The sequence below is a fragment of the Hemiscyllium ocellatum genome, chromosome 14 (assembly GCF_020745735.1).
Source record: "Hemiscyllium ocellatum isolate sHemOce1 chromosome 14, sHemOce1.pat.X.cur, whole genome shotgun sequence".
Lineage (NCBI taxonomy): Eukaryota > Metazoa > Chordata > Chondrichthyes > Orectolobiformes > Hemiscylliidae > Hemiscyllium > Hemiscyllium ocellatum.
In genome coordinates this window covers 10,629,873-10,653,205 of record NC_083414.1, presented here as the reverse complement: position 1 = coordinate 10,653,205, position 23,333 = coordinate 10,629,873, and the positions used below count along the sequence as shown (strand labels likewise).

General features: G+C 41.0%; 2 protein-coding genes across 4 annotated transcripts in view; one reads left to right on the top strand and one right to left on the bottom strand.

Annotated features, from left to right (window-relative positions):
- LOC132822237 (rab GDP dissociation inhibitor alpha) overlaps window positions 1-4,841 on the bottom strand; it is a 50,143-nt gene extending 45,302 nt beyond the window's left edge. The window contains exon 1 of the mRNA XM_060835352.1: window positions 4,489-4,841. Within this exon, the coding sequence (XP_060691335.1) occupies window positions 4,489-4,533 (45 nt within the window). The 5' untranslated portion in view covers window positions 4,534-4,841. The remainder of the gene's footprint in view (window positions 1-4,488) is intronic.
- Window positions 4,842-11,593: 6,752 nt separating this feature from the next.
- The window catches only part of prkar2aa (protein kinase, cAMP-dependent, regulatory, type II, alpha A), a 324,960-nt gene continuing 313,220 nt past the window's right edge, over window positions 11,594-23,333 (top strand). For all 3 annotated transcript variants that reach the window (XR_009645425.1, XM_060835351.1, XM_060835350.1), the window contains exons 1-2: window positions 11,594-11,773; window positions 22,319-22,411. Coding sequence is in view for 2 of the 3 variants with exons in the window: in XM_060835351.1 (XP_060691334.1) it covers window positions 11,651-11,773; window positions 22,319-22,411 (216 nt within the window). In the remaining variant the exon portion in view is untranslated. The remainder of the gene's footprint in view (window positions 11,774-22,318; window positions 22,412-23,333) is intronic.

Genomic DNA, 23,333 nt, shown 5'->3' with positions numbered 1-23,333 from the left:
TACAGACTGAGGCATGGTCAAGAAACGTGTAGAATAAAAAAAAAAGCCCAAACCAAAATTACCATCTGATCAAAGGAAAGTGAAACTAGTCAACCGAGTCAGACAACAAGTATTCCACATTTCCTATCTTATTTTAATTTTTTATGGGAAGTTGCACATATTGGACATAAAATGAAACACCTATACCTATCCACCTTGAAAAGACAATGTAGCCAGTTTTGGGAATACACAAATGAACCATATTTTAGTAGCTGTTTGGCAGAGCAGCACAGCGTGAAAGAAAAAGGATTTGCAAGAGCAGAGGTAGAATACTTTCTCTGCTTCTTTATGGTCTCGAAAGCTAAAACTTGTGATAAAAAAAACAAAGAAACATTATCTTGCCAGAAACTCAAGGATCCTACAATTTTCACTCCACGAAGAATAAGAGATATCAGTTAAAATAGCCACGGTCTCAGGTTCAAATTATAAAAACTCATGGAGTCTAGGAAAATGTCTTTATTTGCTTAGTATGTAAAAGCACTCTCCACTTTTTAAGAAAGTGTATTTATGTATCTGACGTCACTTCTGTTTTTCTTGGGTTAGGTAATAAAGTTCCTTTCACACAAGAAACCCTTAAAATTAGTTCAAGTTAAATTCATACTAGGTCTGAATTGAAGCACAATATTGCCAATGTCCAAAAAACATTGAAAGCTCCGCAGCTGATTGAAGGGCTTTTTTGTTTGAAAAGACCCCTTCTCAACTCAATTCTTTCCAAAAAAAAAACAGGCACTGCCCTTGTTGACTGCATCCCACTTTGCACAACAGATCATCCCATTGCTGGCAGCACCAAAAAGTATGCCTTCACATGGAATCCAGATGGGATGAAAGATGACCAAACCACAATCATGAAGAACTTTACAAACCCACCCAACCCCAGTGCCTGGTATACTGATGCAACCAACATACAGGATCAAATTAGAGACTGTTTAGACTGAAGATTCCACATCCATAGCCACCAACTAGTAGGACAGAGGCAGCAGATAGATGGGAACAGCAACACTTGAGAGTTTCCCTCCAAACCACTATCGTCCTGGCTTGGAAACCTGTCACTGTTCCTTAAACAGTGCTGGTCCAAAATGCTGGAGCTCTGTCATTAATAACACCATGGAAGTGCCACCACCTTCTGAAAAGCAATTTATTTCAGACAATAAATGCCAGCGAAGCCCATATCCCACAAATGCAAAACAGCTTGTTCAGCACTGACCAGGCTTCAAATTTGGGGCATTTCACTACAAGTGGAAACATCCAAAATGACCTACACCTTTACCCATTCAGCCATCAGAACGTTTGACCAAGTTTGCATGGAGAAGGAAAATAAGCGCAAGTAAATGGAATAAATGTAGGTTGGCGTTTGTTGGTCAGCATTGGCATGGTTGACTGAAGGTCTTATTTTGTATGGTATGACTATGACATCACTATACCATATTAGATGCAACCTAAAAACCACCCTAAGGTACTAAAGTCAACTATCAAAGTTCCCACATGGCAGAGAGCAAGCACAATCAGTGATGTGATGGAACAGGTGGCAAATATACTAAATGATATGATGGTCAAGGATTTTCCACACTTAACTCCCATCCCATGATGCGTTAGACAAACTCCACTCAGATGGTTGAATTAGGAAGGGGAGCTGGCTACTCGCATTCCCACTAGTTGTCAACTAAAGCTTACGACAGTTGAAAGGCTTACTCACATGGGTTGGGTTATCAGGCAGACATCAGCATTTCATCTTACAGAACCACACTCCAGTTTGAAAACACAAGGTATGAGTCTAGATATAGGTTTGCTCGCTGAGATGGAAGGTTCATTTTCAGAAGTTTTGTCACATACTAGGTAACATCTTCGGTGAGCCTCCAGACAAAAGCACTGCTGACGATTCTAGCTTTCTGTTTATATGTTTGGGTTGATGTCATTTCTGTGGTGTTCCCAAAAGGAAATGACATCATTAACCCAAACATATAAATAGAAAGCTAGAATTATCAGCAGCACTTTGTCCCGAGGCTCACCGAAGATGTTACCTAGTATGGTGACAAAATGTCTGAAAAGAAACCTTCCAGCTCAGCGAGCAAACCTCCATCCAGAATCTCAACCTGAGCTACAAGTCTTCTCAAAAGAATCATGTCTTGTTAGTGAATTAAGTAGGTTAGCCCAGCTGGGGGAACTGCCTAAAAACAAGCGAAGTCTTTTTGGAACTATAGCCCTCCTGTCAGGTTCAAAGACCAACACTATCATAGAATATTCTAATATTCAGGTACCCAAGGTCTCTTAACTAGTCAAAAAAAAACTATCTTTCTCTCCTACTCAAATACAGAGCTGCATAATCTATGTTTCAATCATGGATGCGTACATCATGCATTTAACATAAAGACGAGATGGAATCAGTTTACAGCAGTCACATGTTCCTCCTGCAGGCAAACAGACTCTATAAACAAAGACTCCATTTAATTGGCAGTCTGAATATCCCATCCAACATGTGACTAAAAATCAATAAGCAATGTTCAAGATTAAACCTTTTATGATAAATACTTTTTCTAAAATTACAATTTGCAGGAAAAAATTCCTTAAAAATGCAAATGTAGATATTAATAAATAAACCAAACACCTGTATTGCTATTTATATACATTTCCACACAAATGCACAGAAGCAAAGCAGCACCCACATAACAGGTGCAGTTTTCTTTCCACTCTGCCACAGGAAACAATTAAAGCAATTTTCATGCATGTGACAAAAAAAGCCATAAAGTATATCACATATGGAGGGAGAAAAACAGGCCTTAACCAAAAACTTGCTTGAAAGAAAAATAGCTTAAGGGTTTTAATGGAGAAATTGATTTGGGTGGGGTGGGGTGCATGACACAATTCAAGAAACAGCTAAAAGGTGTGACCATCAATGGTAGGTTAAGGAAGATAGTAATACAAAAAAAAGGGACTTTTTGGGGTGAGGAGGTGGAGAATTGCAACACTGGAGAATGTTATAAAAGATAGGAGGGGCAAGGCCTTGGGAGAATAAAACAAAACAAAACTATGCTACTGGGGAAGCAGGAGACAACACAGGCCTGCAAGGGTAGAGAGTGATAGACAAATCAGCCATCATCTTAAAATGATATTAAGTTAATAGATTTAGAAATAGCAATTTTTCACAGTATTTTATTGACTGATCAAAAGTGCCTATTAAAAAGTAAACTATAATTTCTTAGCGGTTTTTAATTATAATCCCAGTTTCTTCAAGCATAGGGCAGCATGCTGGATCGCACTGCCACCTCGCAGCACCAGGATCCTGGGTTCAATTCCACCCATGGACAACTGTTTGTGTGGAGTTTGCACATTCTCCTTGTGTCTGCATGAGTTTCCTCCAGGTGCTACAGTTTCTTCCCACAGTCCAAATAAGTGCAGGCTATGCTAAATTGTCCAGTGATATGCTGGCTAGGTTGACTAGCCATGAGAAATGTAAGGTTACGGGACAGGGTGGAGGTCCGATAGTGACTGGAGTGCTCTTCAGAGGATTAGTGCAGACTCAATGGGCTGAATGGCCTGTTTCCACATTGTTCAGAATTATAAAATTCCTACAATGATTCTTGCTGCATGATTACACATTTTAACAGAAACTTAAAAGCAAAAATAAAATTTGACTTAATGAATAAATATAACAAATATTTCCATGAATAAAAATCTCTCAACATCACTTATTGTAGAACAATAGAGTAAATAATTTACTCTTTACATTTCCATTTAAAGAAGGAAAACCAGTGGACTTGACTTCCCCTAGTATTTAACTTAAATAGTATTTCTGGAGATGCTCCTGGATTAAAATCCTTTTAATTCTTTCAATGGTTAGCAAAAGGACAGCATTTATTGCTCACCCCAAATTGTTGTGGGCCTGGAGTCACATGTAAACAAGAGTCACTTGCAAACAAGAGGCTTTTTACAACTAACAATGTTTTCTCACCACCATTCGAAGCAATATGTTTCAAAGCCAGATTTTACTGGTTTGAATCAAAATTCCAAAAGCCACCATGTTCCCAGAGCATTCATTCGCCGGGATTTCTGAATTACTCCACCTCAAAAAAAAAGAGACTCAGAAAAATAATTTCCAACAACTTCAAAAAAAACCAAAGAAATCTGACAGGTTAGGCAGGATTTGGGACCAATTTTCCCCCCACCTCTATGATAATTATAAACTTTACAACTCAGCAGCACCAATTTTTTTAAAATATATATAGCAAACCACCACCCAGTGTTCTTCCCCACCTTAGCAAGGTTTAAGAATTCTTATATTAGGAAACAAATTGTTTTGTTTCTTTGCAATATCCAAGTCTGACAGCCTGCATGACAGCAGCAATCCAGTTAAGTGGCCTCTGTAATTCCATTTCCTCCACCCATTTATCAAATATTAATATCACAAAAGGGAGGGGGGGTGGGTGTTACTTCAATCATAGAATAAAAACTCACCTTCAGTCCAGTCCCGAGGACAATCACATCATATTCTTCATCCATGTTTTGCCTTTATTTACTGTGCTGTTATTTTTTTATTATTATTTGGTTGAAAATCTGCTGTTTATTGTGGAGAAGCTGAGCTGGCCTGAAGCTGACTGGATGGAGCTGATCACCACATACCTCACCACTGCCCCCTCTTCAGACGGTATCCGTCCACCACCATCCAATAGTGCGCCTTGTTTTTTTTCCCCCGGAATTGGTCACCGCCTTTACCTCTCGGGATCGACAGGACGGCCTCCGAATATCGATTTGAAAGATAAGCAACGCTTTCCGAGGGCGAACGGCGAAGAATTATCGAATCGCTGTGGAGTTCCCAGCCCCGCGTCCAATTTGGGCCGCAGAGAAAGTAGTGCCACGGTCACCTGCCAAATAACCAACCGGCACTGCGCAGGCGTGCAACGCGCGGGCCTTCTGGGAATTGTAGTCCACAGCGGGATCTGAGTCTGCGTGGTGGCTGTTTTTGGGCTGGAGTGCAGCATGGGAGATGTAGTTCCACAGTCGGACATAATGACCTCTTCTCCACAAACAAAACAGACATTGCTGGAAAAACTCAGCAGGTCAGCATCTGTGGAGAAAGAGAACAGAATCAACCCTTCGGGGTCCAGTGACCCTTCTTCAGAACACTTACCATCATTCCACAGTTTTATGGACAGCATTAGTCTGCTTGCAATCATAATGCAAGGCCCAGTACAACTGGCAGAATGCTCAGGAAAACAATTCCTATTGTATTGAGGAGGAGGAAAGAAGGACCTTCTTTAAAATGAAACAAAGAACCAAAATCTAAAATTGCTGGAGAAACCCAGCAGGTCTGGCATCGTCTGTGGAGAGAGAGAAACAGAGATAATCTTTCAAGTCCACATCAAAGAACCTTCTGTACCTGGAGCTATTATTTATGATTCTAGGGAGTTCAGAATTTCTCAATAAATTTGTTCTGTTTAGCTGATGGAAATTTAAGGGAACAAGTGGAGCTTACAGGTAAATTGGGTTCACTCCTATGTAAATGATTAGCCTCATCAAAGATCTTAATATTCTTATTCATATTTTCGATGGCCTCACCCTGCCCTATCACTTTAATTCCCTGCAGTTTTGCAATCTTCTGAGATTGCTTCTTGAGCATCCCAGATATTAATACTTCCTCCACTGGTGGTTATATTTTCAGCTGACGAAACTACTAAGATTTTGAAAGGTAGAAGAAGGAGGAGTAGGAACAGTAGTGGTGGTAATGTCAATGGACGAGTGATTCAGAAGGCTCAATAATATTCTGAGGACAAGGATTCTATTTTGGTATACAGTATGATAAAATTTGAATTCAATAAAAATCTGGAGTTAGATAATAGTTTCACTGTCAATTAGCTTAAAACCCATCAATATTGCTATGTGTCCTTTTGGGAAGGAAAACTGTCCACAACAGTTGATTCTGGACGAGGAGGGATGGGCAATAAAAACAGGCCAAGCCATTAACTCCCACATCCTGTGACTTTTTTTAACATATCTTCATAATTATCTTTATGACATTCCTTGAACCTTATTGCTTGACAACATTGTTGGCTTTCAGCCACAATGTTGCCTGATAAGACTTGGCATTAAATTTGGTTGCTTAGCTTGCTTGTGATTTGCCTTGGGACATTTGATTACATTTAAGGCACTACATAACTCGATGTTGTGTTAACTTGTGTATTTAATTCCTGAATATTAGACACAATTACAGAACTCACCTGCAAATCACAGACCAAAGTTTTGATGTATATCATGAAAACTTGAATTTGGTTTATTTAGATTACCACTATACAAGTTACTCTAAAATAAAGTAAGGAATTAAGTACTTGATCTCAAACGTATAAATGAAAACTCACTGATCCCTGAACAATAACAGAAAAAAATGAGTTTCTATGATTCTAGTTACTGTTATCCCAAATTATAGAGCCATAGAGATGTACAGCACGGAAACAGACCTTGTGGTCCAACTCATCCATACCAACCAGATATCCTAAATTAATCTAGTCCTATTTGCCAGCACTTGGCCAACACCCTCTAAATGCTTCCTATTCATATACCCATCTAGATGCCTTTTAAATATGGTAATTGTACCAGCCTCCAGCTCTTCCTCTGGCAGCTCATTCCATACACACCTCCACCCTCTGCATGAACAAGTTGTCCCTTAGGTCTGTCTTAAATCTTTCCCTTCTCACTCTACACCTATGCCCTCCAGTTCTGGATTCCCCCACCATAGGGAAAAGATCTTGTCTACTTACTCTATCTGTGTCCCTCATGATTTCATAAATCTCTATGAGGTTACGCCTCAGTCTCCAATGCTCCAGGAAAAAGATATCCAGGCTAAAGTTGTTACATAACAGGTAACTTAAAGAAGCTCAGATTTAGGAATGACTGGGAGCAATGTCTTTTTATGCTGTATTAACAACACAAATGCACAAGAAATCAGAATAGGCAGACCATTCAGCTCCCCAAGCCTATTCTGCCACTATTTAATAAGATAATGGCTGATATGATTCTGACCATAACCCCTCTTTCCTGCTTGATCTGCATGACCCTTGTTTCAAAATATGTGTTTAATGGCTACCACACCTGAAGTGAAAACAAATTACAGCAGAGGTTGAGGTCATGGAATGAAAGGAAGATGGCAATGTACTGATTTATTTTTCCAAGCATCCCCCTTTTGATAGAAAAAAAACACATACAATACTTTCAGTAGCTACAGATTACCCAAAATGCATGATCAAAGAAAAATGATCACTCATGAACAAAACTGAAAATTCTAGTCTGTCCCATCTTCATCAGTCTCTGTGAATGCATTTTATCTGTGCATGCATTTTATTTGTTTTCTCTAAGACATTCAGGTATTTTGATATATATAGTTGAGTTGGTGTCAGTTTGTCTGGTATCTGTTCATTCCTGGGATGATGTTCTTTTCATTGAGTCATAAAACGGAAACAGACCCTTCGGTCCAACCAGTCTATGCTGAATATAATCCCAAACTGAACTAGTCTAACATGCCTGCTCCTGGCCCATATCCCTCTTATTCATGTACTTATCCAAATGTCTTTTAAACATTGTAATTGTACCCGAATCCACCACTTCCTGAGGAAAATCATAACATGAACCACCCTCTGTGTAAAGAATTTGCCCCTCAAGCTTTTTTTAAGTCTCTCTCTACTAACCTTAAAAATGTGCCCCCAGTCTTAAAATTCCCCATCCGAGGGAAAAGACAACTACTATTAACTCTATTGACCCTTTATTATTTTATAAACTTCTATATGATAGCCTCTCAACAATAACTTCCAAAGCATTTGGAACTGTTGTTACTAGTCTTTTGAAGCTGCTTCTTGTCTGTGCCTGAAGCATCTGAGTCTTTCTGACATTCACATTCACTTGATGCTGTCCTTGAAGGAGCGGCGCTCCGAAAGCTAATGTGCTTCCAATTAAACCTGTTGGACTAAAACCTGGTGTTGTGTGATATTTAACTTTGTACACTCCAGTCCAACACTGGCATCTCCAAATCAGTTCTTCTGCAGTCATCCTTCAAACAGTCACAAGCCATTTATCACCTTGAGTCCTGACAAGGCCAATCTATTTTGATTTGTCCTTTCCAGCAGCCATCTTTCCAAGATTGTTTTGTTTAATCCTAGCTGAACACTTGCGTGATTCACAATATTGCAGTTACAATAATGCTTTTCCTACACTGGACTTGCTACCTCTTCTTTTGTGTTGTGTCTTCTTCATTATTTACAGGCTGACCTCTGTTTTTTCTCATTCTGCTGGCTGTTGTGCAGATATTTAAGTTTTGTTCAAATATGTTGTTTTCGATCAGCCTGAAATGTGTCTCAGTAAAATCTAAAGCCTCATCTGTTCTCCCGTTTCTCTCGGTCACAATTGACAATCACAGAGCTTCTGCACATTGATAGCTTCCTTGAGAGTAAGTTTCTCTTCTCTCAGCAGCCAGACTGTCACAGTGGGATTCTATCTCTGATGAGATCATCTTGCAGTTGGCAAACTCACAAGATGAAGCTAGATGTGTCAGTGCCATCACATACTGATTCACAGTTTCCCTCCTGTCACAACTCACTATGGTACTGCACAGGTTAAAAGAATATGCACACCAGGCTTGCTTGCATTTACAAGAAAATAACTATTAATTGTAATCAAACAGCTTCCAGCCATTGGCAAAAACAATTGTGAACTTATGACTCTGTAATTTATGATTCGAGAACTTAACCCTGTTTTAAAAAAAACCCATACATCTCCAAAAGGAGATAACACAAGACATAGCTCCTTGAAAGTGGAGTCGCAGGTAGATAGGATAGTGAAGACGGTGTTTGGTATACTTTCCTTTATTGGTCAGAACATTGAGTACAGGAATTGGGAGGTCATGTTGTGGCTGTACAGGACATTGGTTAGGCCACTATTGGAATATTGCGTGCAATTCTGGTCACTGGGCCAGTTGCTGGCAGGTGAGACTAGATTGGGTTGGGATATCTGGTCGGCATGGATGGATTGGGCCGATGGGTCTGTTTCCATGTTGTACATCTCTATGACTCAATGATAAGATTTAAATATTATAGTTGTGGAAGAAAGAAAGTCAAAAAAGCACAGATCTGACACCAATCCAGATTATGGACGTCAATGAATTGGTCTCTTTTGATTCCTTCGGACTCTTTGCTCATAACACAATGTCATGTGCATTTCAATTCTCAGTCTTTCATTCACTGGTTGAGAATTCAGCTCTTCAGTGTATCTTAAATTTTTTTCTCCTTTTACAACAGGAAATTTTCAGAGTGAGCAGCTCATAGACGAAAGTTGAGGGACAGTAGTTAGCTATGAAGGATTTTGTTATGCTTCCCTGCACAGAAAAGTAGAGAGCTGGCTGCTTTGTCTTTGCACACTGGGCGTTTTTTGCAGGATTCCTGCACAGAAGGTTTGCTCATTTTAATTTTGCTCTTCTGATATCATGCCTCAAATAATATGTTAAAGTCTTTCATTACTAATGTGAGAACAAGTTTGCAGCAGAGGTGACGTGACTTTGACAAAACAGCCAATAAACTATGTGTGAATACATTTCTCCAAACAACTCCACTGTCAATTAAAAATCTGTCCAACTTAGCCCTGAAAATATTAATTGTTCCAGCCTCCATTTTCTCTCTTCTTTGGGCATCATCCTTTCCTTTCACCCCCCATTCTATGATTGTGAGGTTTTCTGCATTTCCAAATGCAACTCCTTTTCTTTCTGGCATTTCCTTCTACTCACCACCCTAAGACTTGGAATGCACTGTCAAGGAGTGTGGTGGAAGGAAGGTCAATTGAGATATTAAAAAAGGAATTAGATATGCATCAGGTTATGATGAAAAAGTAGGGGAATTGACACTTGATGGAGATACAATGGACTGATTGCCTCCTTGTGTGCTACAAAAATTCTGTGATTCTGAGATTCCCCCTTACTTCAAAGGCAACAAGAGAGTATTTTACAATGGAAGTGATTAAAGATCATGTTTTTGTTTGAATCACATCATAGTTTTTCTTTTAACTACAAAATGCCAATTTAAATGATGAAACTCAAAGCATTTGGACAGATCTCCAAACTATCATAGGCAGAAAAACCTTCTGCATTAACTTGAATTTCTCATGTGGTTATAGATAGTGCAATCTTGTCCGCTCCACAGGTAAACCCTGAAACCCCTGCCCTATTGTTCTTTTGGTCCAACTCTAGACTGTCACATGTCTTTTACACATGCTTTCATTCAAAACCATTTGTGAGCTATCTCCTTCTGCCAGTTGCGCAGGCTGCTGCTCAACTTGCTGAGTTTCTTCAGTAATTTCTGTTTTACATTTCAGTGCAAAAAACAGTTTCACCCAGGCATTATAAGTACCATGTAGTATAACTTAGATTGGGACTGTGAAAAGTTCTCTAAACCAAAAATGTAATATAACTCCATGTGTTTCTATTCCAAAACTATTTTGGAGCTTAGAGTCATCAAGATATACAGCATGGAAACACATAGGGCGGCACGGTGGCACAGTGGTTAGCACTGCTGCCTCCCAGCGCCAGGGACCTGGGTTCAATTCCCGCCTCAGGCCTCAGTCGGAGTCAGTCCGACTGACTGTGTGGAGTTTGCACGTTCTCCCCGTGTCTGCGTGGGTTTCCACCGGGTGCTCTGGTTTCCTCCCACAGTCCAAAGATGTGCGGGTCAGGTGAATTGGCCACGCTAAATTGCCCGTAGTGTTAGATAAGGGGTATATGTATGGGTGGGTTGCGCTTCGGTGGGTCGGTGTGGACTTGTTGGGCCAAAGGGCCTGTTTCCACACTGTAAGTAATCTAAGTAAAGAAACAGGTCCTTCGATCCAACTCGTCAAGTCAACCAGATATCCCAACCTAATCTAGTCTAATTTGCCAGCACTTGACCCATGTCCCCCTAAACCCTTCCTATTCATATACCCATCCAGATGCCTTTCAAATGTTGCAATTGTACCAGCCTCCACCACTCTGGAATCTTGTAGATTTGTGGTTGCTTGTCTTTAATCCAATTACCGTCATAAACTATGATACTGAAAGTATCAAAGGTCTCTCTATTTGTCTATTTGCACAGCCCTGTAGGTCTGTACAGAAAGTGCAATACACCTGACCTTTGTTTCATAGCTTAGCTGAATAATAAACTCTGACCAATAGCTATCTTTCCTTCTATCATGTTGTAGTGAAAAGAGAAATTGAGAAATGCATGAAAACTAAAAATAGTTATATGGCTATAACATAAATCTTCATAATATTTTAGTAGGATCTCGAATCCAAACGACAGTATTTATTCTGAATTGTCCCTAAAATACTTTATTTTGGAATTGCTAAAACATATCAACACATTACCAAGAAAAATAAACAAGCTTATTATTAATTATGCCGTCTTAAAAATAGCATAATCTTCATGGATCATTTGAAAGAGGGGCAAATATAATTCATGGATAATTTGCACAGCCTTGTGCTCCTCTATCCGGGGGTGGTATTTGGTGGATGCACTGCTGTCGTGGTTGAGCGGTTGGTGCAACCGGGAAAGGTGTCCGGGGCGGTCCGATCTGGGGCAAAGGTCGGCGCTCGGTCACCGGGCTCTTCGGAAACATGTCGGCGGAGGAGAAGCAGCCCGGGTCGCCGCAGGTGATCAACCCCGTCAAGAATTTCTTCGCCGGGGGTTTTGGCGGGATGTGCCTGGTGTTCACCGGGCACCCGCTGGACACCATCAAGGTGAGGGGAATGGCTGGGTGCGGGGCTGATGGTGGGCAGGGGGCTCCAAGGCACGGCCCTTGAGCTGCACCCACTCCCCTTAACACAGGTGAAGCTGCCCCAAGTCAAACACCAACCTGAGGGTGAGGCTGTGTCAACCCGAATAACTAATGCAATACCAAAATCATTGCATTTGCAGGTAATTGTGTTTGCATATTATACGTACAGGTCCACAGATCCCTGAAAGTGGTAACTGATGGATGAGGACTGCTGCAAATGTGTTGCTGGTCAAAGCACAGCAGGCCAGGCAGCATCTCAGGAATAGAGAATTCGACGTTTCGAGCATAAGCCCTTCATACTTACTGATGGATGAGGAAGTGAGGACTTTTAGATGCTGGAGAATCAGAGTGGAAAAGCGTGGCACTGGAAAAAGCACAGCAGATCGGGCAGCATCCGAGGAGCAGGAGAGTCAATGTTTTGGGCGTAAGGTCTTCATCAGGAATATGAGGGGCTTATGCCAGAAATGTTGACTCTCCTGCTCCTCAGATACTGTCTGACCTGTCGTGCCTTTTCCAAGAAGATATATAGCATGTTTGCATTCAGTGGATGGGCATTGAATGTCAATGTTGGTCAGTTATGTTACAGCTGAACAAAACTTTATTCCTGAAGAATAAACGTTGAATCTCCTGTTCCTTGGATGCTGCCTGACCTGCTGTGCTTTTCCAGCAACACATTTTCAGCTCTGATCTCCAGCATCTGCAGACCTCACTTTCTCCTTGAACAAAACTTTAGTCAGGCTACATTTGGAATATTGTGTGCAGCTCTGGTTGCCACACTACCCGAAGGACATGGATGTTTTGCAGAGGGTGCAGTGAAGGTTTACCAGAATATTGTCTGGTCTGGTGGGTTTTAGTTATGTGGAGAGTCATAGAGGTGTACAGCATGGAAACAGAACCTTCGGTCCAACCTGTCCATGCTGACCAGATATCCCAACCCAATCTAGTCCCACCTGCCAGCACCCGACCCATATCCCTCCAAATCCTTCCCATATACCCATACAAATGTGTCTTAAATGTTGCAATTGTACCAGCCTCCACCACATCCTCTGGCAGCTCATTCCACACATATACCACCCTCTGCATGAAAACATTGCCCCTTAGGTCTCTTTTATATCTTACCCTCTCACCCTAAACCTATGCCCTCTAGTTCTGGACTCCCCGACCCCAGGGAAAAGACTTTTGTCTATTTATCCTATCCGTGCCCCTCATATAATTTTGTAGACCTCTGTTGTTGTGGTTCTGTTCGCCGAGCTGGAAATTTGTGTTGCAGACGTTTCGTCCCCTGTCTAGGTGACGTCCTCAGTGCTTGGGAGCCTCCTGTGAAGCACTTCTGTGATGTTTCCTCCGGCATTTATAGTGATTGGTATCTGCCGTTTCCGGTTGTCAGTTCCAGCTGTCTGCTGCAGTGGCCGATATATTGGGTCCAGGTCGATGTGCTTATTGATTGAATCTGTGGATGAGTGCCGTGCCTCAAGAAATTCCCTGGCTGTTCTCTGTTTGGCTTGTCTTATAATAGTAGTGTTGTCCCAGTCAAACTCATGTTGCTTGTCATCTGAGTGTGTGACTACTAAGGATAGCTGGTCGTGTCGTTTCGTGGCTAGTTGGTGTTCATGGATACGGATCGTTAGCTGTCTTTCTGTTTGTCCTATGTAGTGTTTTGTGCAGTCCTTGCATGGGATTTTGTACACTACATTGGTTTTGCTCATGCTGGGTAACGGGTCCTTCGTCCTGGTGAGTTGTTGTCTGAGAGTGGCTGTTGGTTTGTGTGCTGTTAGGAGTCCTAGTGGTCGCAGTAGTCTGGCTGTCAGTTCAGAAATGTTTTTGATGTATCGATTGTGGCATGTCCTCATTCTGTTGTCTTTCCCTAAGGCATCTGTTGATGAAATTGCAGGGGTTTCCGTTTTTTGTGAATACATTGTATAGGTGTTCTTCTTCCTCTTTTTGCAGTTCTGGTGTATTGCAGTGTGTTGTGGCCCTTTTGAACAGTGTCTTGATGCAACTTCTTTTGTGTGTGTTGGGGTGGTTGCTTTCGTAGTTTAGGACTTGGCCTGTGTGTGTGGCTTGTAAACCTCTATAACGTCACCCCTCACTCTCTGACGCTCCAAGGAAAACAGCCCCAGCCTGTTCAGCCTCTTCCTATAGCTCAAATCCTCCAACCCTGGCAACATCCTTGTCAATCTTTTTGAACCCTTTCAAGTTTCACAACATCTTTCTGATAGGATGGAGACAGAATTGCACGCAATATTCCAACGATAGCTTTACCAATGTCCTGTACAGCTGCAACATGACCTCCCAACACCAGTACTCAATACTCTGACCAATAAAAGAAAGCATACCAAATACCTTCTCCACTATCCTATCTATCTGCGATTCCACTTTCAAGGAGCTATGAACCTGCACTCCAAGGTCTCGTTGTTCAGCAACACTCCCTAGGACCTTACCATTAAGTGTATAAGTCCTGCTAAGATTTGCTTTCCCAAAATGCAACACCTCACATTTATCTGAATTAAACTCCATCTGCCATTTCTCAGGCCATTGGCCCATCTGGTCCAGATCCTGTTGTAATCTGAGGTAGCCCTCTTCGCTGTCCACTACACCTCCAATTTTGGTGTCATCTGCAAACTTACTAACTGTACCTCTTATGCTTGCATCCAAATCATTCATGTAAATGACAAAAAGTAGAGGACCTAGCACCGATCCTTGTGGCACTCCACTGGTCACAGGCCTCCAGTCTGAAAAGCAACCCTCCGCCACCACCCTCTTGTGGGAGACTAGAAATGTTGTTTTTTCAGATGGGTGAGGAGGTGTAGGGTATTTGCTGCAGGAATTGCCACGGGATGGGGCGCACCGAAATGACCAGGTAACTCTGTGCACAGACCAAGGTAAGAAAAGAGACCTTTAAGTATTGCCTTGGTGGTCGTGCGTACGAAAGTACGGGGAATTGGCGATATATAAAATTAAGCATATGTCCATGGAAAGCAGCCCATGTCAGAAGGGCTAGTAGCTGAAGGGCTACTGAGGGAGCACTTCGTAACTAACTTGTGGCCAGACATCCAGAAAAATATTCAAAAGCTAGAGGAGTCGTTGCGGGAAGCTCAAAGTGTCTGTGAGATACGGTGTCTATGTGTGTGAGAGAGAGTGAGAGAGAGAAAAGAGCTGTACTGCAAGTAGAAACTTTAACCCTTTGTGATTTGGTTGAATGCTCATTTGTTTGTTGGTGATTGAATGTTTGTGCTTTGTTCCCTGGAACTTGAGATCCGGAACTGTTTTGAATCTGATTTCTACTATGGAAATTTTAACATGATTTCTGTTAAGGTTAAGGATTTTATAGATTATGAAATAAAATGTTAACTCCTGTTCTTTTTACATGTCATGACTACCTTACTATCAGTTTCTAATTAATCTCTTTTATCCTTACATAAAAGTGATTTATAGAGAACAGTTGAAGTCTCAAAAAAAAGCATATAATTGGTCAGATTAATTGGGTGAGTAAGGTGTCTAGTCAGAACCCTGAAGGGGGTGTGGAAGAAGGTGACACCGGACCTCGTTAAGATTAATTAAATTAGCAACAATGGGAGGCATGGGGAGTTGCCTGTGTAATGATCGATCTGTAAATAACGTTAAAGGGGGATATATCCCGCCTGACAGTTCTTTGGGGAGAATGTTGGGTAATTGGGAACACAACTCCCGGATGCAGGAGAAAGATAAGGCTAAAATGATAAACTATTGTTGTTTCATTTGGACTATAGAAAATATTAAGGCACCTGTTTTTTTTTTGCCCAAATATGGGTCCGATGAGGATTGGCTGTGTCAAGATCTTAATATAAATGTCAATCGAAAAGAACCATACAGCCAAAAAGAGTCCGATTATGCGGCTTGTTGGATAGGGAGCGTGGGAGTAAAATTATGTCCCATGAATACGGAGGAATCAAGGAAAAAAAAATGAAAAAGGGAAGCCACAATGGGATCCCTTAATGTGTTTGCCGCCCCCATATACTACTCCCCAGAACGAGCCTACAGCTTTCGAAGTAGAACTGAGTCCAGACACAGAAAGGGGAACAGACTCTGCACTATAAGATGCAGAACCTAGGGGGCTCAGAATCACTCGAGCCACCACACGTAAAGGAGGGGCAGAGATAATGGAAAATGTAAAATTATGTCCCTTATGAGAGGTTCCGATTGGGGAAGGTACAATCGGATATGTAAACGCGCACTTAACTAGCAGTAAAATTAGGGTCTTTAAAAAGGAAATGAAGAGTTTAATAGAGGATCCGGTTTGACTAGCCGAACTATTAGAGCAATTCCTAGGGCCTAATTTATATACCTGGGGAGAACTGATGGCAATTTTAGGAACGTTATTTTCAGTGGAAGAACGAGGTATGATTAGGAGAGCAGCTTTATAGGAATGGGAAAAGAAGCACCCAGTTGGGGAAGAAGGGGCCCCAGCAGAACAGAAATTCCCAAATGTTGACCCTCATTGGGAAAATAATGACAGAGAAGATAGGGAGTCAATACGGGATCCACGAGAAATAGTAATGTTAGGAATTAAAGAGGCGGCACCTAGATCACAAAACTTTGTTAAGGCCTTTGAAGTACGACAAGAGAAGGATGAAACCCCTTCTGCATTTTTTTAAAAGGCTGAAGGAGGCCACAAGGAAGTATTTGGGAATGGATCCCAATAATGCGATAGCACAGGGACTCTTAAATGTCCAGGTTGGAACTAAATCGTGGCCGGACATACAAAATAAATTACAGAAATTAGATGGATGTAGTGAAAGACAGATGGAAGAACTGTTTTGTGAGGCACAGAAAGTGTATGTGAAAAGGGAAGACAAGAAGCAGAAACAGCCAAAATGATGGTGGCGGCAGTAGAAGAAATAACAAAAAGGAGAATGGGATCGGGGATAACAGGAAGGGTAGGGGAGGACACGAAAGACAAGGGTCGGATACCTGGGAAAGGAGGCAACAGGCAAGGTGTTACCATTGCGGGAAAGTGGGACATTTTAAACGGGAATGCCCGGAATTAGCAGGAGAAAGGGAAGCTGTTTCCCTAATGACCTTAGATGAAGATTAGGGGAGTCAGGGGTTCCTTCCTCCTGACACCCACCGGGAACCCTTGATAAATTTAAAGGTGGGACCTGAAGGGGAGGAGGCAGTACTTTTGGTGGACATGGGAGCACCACAGTCATCTCTAAGTTTAAGACCTACCAGCGTTAAATTGACTAAGGAGTATCTTAAGATTTCCGGAGTAAAAGGCGAAGAATTCTTGATGCCTATTTTTTGAACCAACCCTAATTAGAAGAAATGATGAGGAAGTGTTAGGACAATTACTATATATTCCTGACATTGGAAGTAATCTATTAGGTAGGGATTTGATTATATTGCTGGGCTTAAAAATTGGGGTGGAGGATAGTGCAGTAATTGTAACGATGGCTAAGACAACCCAAGGAAGGTGGATCCTGCCGGATGGAAGGGAGTTATTAAGTAAATCAGTCATGAGAAACATCCTAACTACCTTGCACCAAGGCAGTCACTGGGGCTCCCAAGCTATGTGTGACATAGTGTTACGGATGTAAAGGGATATACACATTAGCCAAGCAGGTATGCGCAGGATGCCCGACTTGCCAAAAGATGAATAAGAAAGTAACGAGGGTGGGGGGCCAAGAGGTGGAAGAGACCCTGGGGTAAGACCTTTTCAAAGAATACAGGTAGATTACACAGAATTATTCATAGTAGGGAAACAAAGTACTTATTAGTCCTAATGGATCACCTAACTGGGTGGGTGGAGGCATTTCTAATGTCCTCAGCTAATTCGAAGGGAGTAGTGAAAACTCTTTTAGAACATATAATTCCTCAATATGGAGTAGTGGAAAGTATAGATTCAGACCAAGGTAGCCATTTTACCTCTAAGATCCTCCAAGAAGTAATGGCGGGATTAGAGATCTCTTGGGAATTCCACACTCCTTGGCACCCACTTTCCTCTGGACGGGTGGAACGAATGAATCAAACCTTAAAGAAGCAATTGTCTAAGCTAGTCCTAGAGACTTGATTGCCATGGACAAGATGTTTACCTATTGCGTTGCTACGCATTAGGATTGCGCCTAGACATGATATAGGCCTCTCTGCTTATGAGATAATGTTTGGATTACCTTTCTTGGGTGGAAGAGGGGAATTACCAACTGTGGAGTTCAATGATAAGTTTTTAAAGAACTATATTGTCGCGCTCGGCTCTTCTTTGTCTGTCCTTAGGCAGAAGGGTCTGTTGACCCAGACACCTCCACTTGAGTTCGCAGTACATCGGATACGACTGGGTGATTGGGTCCTGATAAAGGCCTGGAAAGATACCAAACTGCACCCAAGCTGGGAGGGACCGTTCCTCACCCTCCTGACTACTGAAACAACCATCCGAACTGCTGAAAAAGGGTGGAGTCATCACACTCATGTTAAGGGCCCGGTGGACGTCCTTCCCCTTTGGCAGAGTAACCCCGAAGGAGATCGCCTCCTCTGGACTTTGATACCTATGTATGGGACCGCTTGAGCAGGAGTAGAAATACAAAAGTTAGTGGCTTCCCTGGAAGAGTTGGCCAACAATACTGCTAATGCGTTGGCCAAAACCCAATCCCAAGTAGCAGCCATAATGACTGAAATGATTGCCACTAGGCAAATGACCCTTCAGAATAGGATGGCTCTGGACTATATGCTAGCAGAAAAGGGTAGTACCTGTGCACTAATTGGAGAGGAATGTTGTATGTACATACCTGAGGTATCCTCTAACATTACTGCCAGACAAAATCGCCAAGATAAGGGAGGCCAGTAATCGGTACTGGAACGAAAAAGGATGGGAATGGGGGAATTGGGGATTGACTGGTTGGGGAAGGTGGTTAGTCAATCTAGCTATCTATGGATTATTGATATGAGTGGGTCTGGTGGTAGGGTTCAATGTCCTAAAATGGGTAATGAGCCGACTGATGACATCCCTTGGGGAAGGAACCCAAATAAATCATCAGATGCTTTTATAATCAGCAGGTGATATGCAACAAAGAGAGAGTCAAAGAATGCTTCTAGAGTTCAAGGGACGAACAATACAAATGTAAAATGTAAGATTGTGAACCTCATCACCAAAAGGCGTAAGAGGGCAGAACATAAGAAAATGAATTAAAGGAGACTTAATAAGTGCAAAAAATAGTTAAGAAAAAGGGGGAATTGTGGGAGATTAGAAATGTTGTTTTTGCAGATGGATGAGGGGGTGTAGTGGGGGGAGGGGAAGGGAAGGGGAACATTATACAAACCGTCGCGGAATTCTTGTAGCATGTAGCATACTTAAGGCTAAGACTTTAATGAATATAGGGGGTCTTATAAAGAAAATAGTTATTTCCTAGCATAAAACTATGAAGGGTTGTAGCTGACCACAAAAAGAAGCAGCAAGGGCATTTCACAATAAAGCTTATAGTATGATCAGAGAAACTGGATAAAAGAACAAGCTGTAACAAACAAGGAACAAAGAATGCACACATACAAGGACAGCAGGATGGCCAGATAAGAAAATAACTAGAGAGAAAAAAACAAGTGAGGTAATCAGCTTATGATAGGATGGGAAAAGGAAGGCGTAATTCCGCAACTTGTAAATGAATAAGAATGTTAATATGCTCTGTTTTCGCGCACATTTCTGCTTGATTTCAGAAGCGTCCGGTGCAAGCCTGTAATAAATTGTTCTTGTTTCCAAGGCTTTGTCTCAGGCTGATTGATTTGTGAGTGAGTTCTGTTTCTCACACTCTGTCTTCTACCTTTGAGCCAGTTCTGTATCCAAATGGCTAGTTGTCCTTGTATTCCATGAGATCTAACCTTGCTAATCAGTCTCCCATGGGGAACCTTGTCGAACGCCTTACTGAAATCCATATGGATCACATCTACTAAACTCAGATTGTTTTCACTGGAAAGACAGAGACTGAGGGGTGACTTGGTAGATGTCTACAAAATTATGAGGTGTTCATAGGGTGTATAGTCAGAGGCTTTTCCCCAGGGTGAAAAGGTCAATGACTAGAAGGTACAGGTTCAAGTTGAGGTGGGAAAATTTAGGGGAGAAGTGCGGGGAAAATTTTTCACACCGTGGATGGTAGGTGCTGGTAATGCACTGCCAGTAGAAGTGGTGAAAGCAGGCATGTTAGCAATCTTTTAAGGCATTTCTTGATAAACACATGAACATGAGATGAACAGAGGGTTGGAAACTGAGCATGGGCAATAAGTAATCTAAGTAAGGATGAGGAATTGGCACAGGCTTGGTGGACTGAAAACCCTGTACCTCTGTATTGAATTGAATTATATTATACTATGTTCTTGCACAGTCTAGATTTTTCATTTTTTTTTTAGTTTTTACTGCACAATATACAGCATTTGTGTTGTTTAATTCAAAACTTTTTAATACAAAATGTAGTACACGTTTGTGTGTTGTTTAATTTAAATGTTTTTAACGCAAAATGTATATGGTTATTTTATTTAAAATCTTATGCACAAATACTGCATTTCTGAACTTAATTTAAAATTTTAATACAAAATACAGTGTGTTTGTTTATTTTTGTTTACAACCTCCCAAAATATACTTTATTTATTTTGTATTTAATTTTTTGCAAAATGTGTTGCATTTCTGTTTATTTTTCATTTGAAAGTTTTAAAGTACATGTTAAATTTTTGAATATTATTTTTTTAACTTTTAAATATAAATTTTTAATTATCATTTTGAGGTATATTTTAAAGAGGGGAATGTAGGATTTTAGCTAGTGTCTTGCAGGTTTCACTCAGATTTTGTCCCCTTTTCTAAAAATCATGGACTCTTGACTTTCTTGAGATTAACAGCACCAAAAAAGCAATTTGACCCAACTGCTCCATGTTTATACTGTGCAAATGCCTCATTCCATTTAACTCCATCAGTATATACTTCCATGCTTTTCTCAGGTGTGTTAGCGCCTATGCGATTATGCTGATCTTCTCAAATCCATACTTTTGTTTATATAAGGTTCTACTTTCTGCACTATTAACTCATAACAAGTCCTGGTCTGAGAGTGGTTCAATTTAAAGTTCTTAACCTTGTTTTAAATCCCTCTAAGACCCCATTTTTACAAATTTATGTAATTGCCACTGATTCCACACCTCCCAGAAATGCCCCATTCCTCCTGTTTTGGCTGTCTCTGTTTGCCGATTTTTGGAACGCATAAGAGGCCCGAATTGGCAAAATTTAGACTTCTTCCAAGTTCTGGTGTTGTAGAGCAAGAACTTCCAGCAGTCAGGTAAAACCAGATAATGGAGGGACTTCAATGTATAGACAAGAACATTAAATTTAATGGATTAGTGGATGAGGTACCAAGATTAAGGATAACATTTCTAAAATGAAGAAATGGCTCATGATTTAAGACTGGGAGATTGTAGGACTGAAATGTCTGCACAAGCTTGCAAATTATTTGTTTTAGTTCTTTGTTGCTCAACTATGTACATTGTTGTATTATGGCGTTTCCAAAATGTAAGAATTTAAGAAAATTCCTATTTCTTCCCTGCCACACCATTGGAAATAGAGCAATTTTTGGCTTAGACAATTTTTGTGCATCTTTCAAAGTGAAAAGCGTAATTAATTGTAAATCCATTCCAACTTAAGAATCAGAAGTGAGTACAGCCAAGGTCAAGTGGAGTACCAAGCTCCCTCTTCTTCTCCGATTTGAGAAGAGTCTCTTTGTAACCTTAATCCTGTATACTGTGTATGTTTGTCTCAATGCCCTGTTAAGAATGAAGTCCTTTTGATATTTTCTCCTCTCCCACATTGAGTATCATTGTTAACTTCATTGATCAAGAGCACATGTAAGGTGGGGTTAAAATGAATTTTCTCAATTTGATGTTGGATAGTTATGTGCTGGTATTTTCTAACACCAAGGAGCATGCACAGTATGCTGTAGAAAGCTGCTTGTACATGAGGTGGTGAATAAGATTTGTTGAAGGCTTGCAATCATGTGCCTATTTTCCATGGGTTGGGGTGGGGGAAGCGAGGGCCAGGAGGATTAGGGGAAGGATGGAGGTAGGGGGAGAGAGAGTGGGATCTGGGAGATGGGTGGGGGTTGATCAGAATCCTGGGGAGAATCAGAGGAGTGGTTGGGGTGGAGAGAAGACTGCTGGGGAGGAGAACATTTGGGGGTGTGAGAATGAGAGAAGCACTTTTAATTTTCTCCCCCTCCATCCCTGATGTGTCTTTTTATTCTGCCAAACCCCATTTAAGTGTTGTGCCTGCTCTTTGCATGTGCTACACATTACGCAATGGCACAGCGGGTCTGGAACACAATGTGTGTACATTTCCAAGTGAGTATGCCAGCTCAGTTGCCCTGCACTTTTGGTGTCAGCAAATACTGCCAAGGAACATTTTTGATTTTTACTGAGTTTTTGCCTTATGTTGATCTGCTGAATTTGTAAAATTACTGAAAGTGTTTCTAAATAGAAAGCTAATCGCTGTCTTCTGGTACATCATGTTTAGGTCCGGTTACAGACGCAACCAAAGCCTCTTCCTGGCCAAGCTCCCATGTTCAAAGGAACTATTGACTGCTTCTACAAAACACTAGTTCGAGAGGTAACAACTGCACTACTTGTTTAAAAAAAGAGAATTTTGTAAATGTAAATAGTAAGTTATAAAATGCTTAGTAGATCATATAGCATCTGTTAAGAAAGAAAAAAAAGAATTCAGTTTCAAGTTAATACTCATTCATCAATACAGGAAATAAAAACTTGTGAAGTAACAGGTTTTAAGCAAGAACAGAGGCAGGGAAGGAGGGAAGTGAAAAAGAGATATTGCTGGAATTATATAGCACTTCCCCTGACTTCAATGTTCCAAGCTGCTCAACGGTAAGAAGCACTTTTGAAGTGTAGTCACTGCTATTTTACAGGAAGCCTAGCAGCCTGTTTTTGTCCAGCGAGCTCCCACAAACAACTGTGTAATAACTCCAACTCAATCTGTTTTTTGTGATATTGATTGAGGAATAAATATTGACCAGGACAGCATGTGCAACACCCTGGTCTTCAGAATAGTGTCGAATGATTCTTCTTTTACATTTACATTGGAGTACAGACGGGGCTCCAATTTATTATCTTTGATATTAAGGTGTCAGTTCAGAACAAAGCAGAGGTGCATGAGAATGTTGGAGGTAGGAGATTTTAAATGACAAAAGGGATGATGGTGAAAAGCAAAAAAGAATGGTACTGGGGCAAATTAAGAACTAAAGATAGGTCTGGATGGCAAGACCAGAAAGAAATATTACCAACACCCACTGTGTTTAAAGCAAAAATGGGAATGGTGATTATGATCTGAAATTGTTGAACTCAGTGTTGAAAATGAAAGTTTGTAGGATGTTTAATTGAAAGAGAGATAGTCATAGGTAAGGTCCTAGGGAGTGTTGCTGAACAAAGAGACCTTGAAGTGCAGGTTCATAGTTCTTTGAAAGTGGAGTCGCAGGTAGATATGATAGTGAAGAAGGCGTTTGGTATGCTTTCCTTTA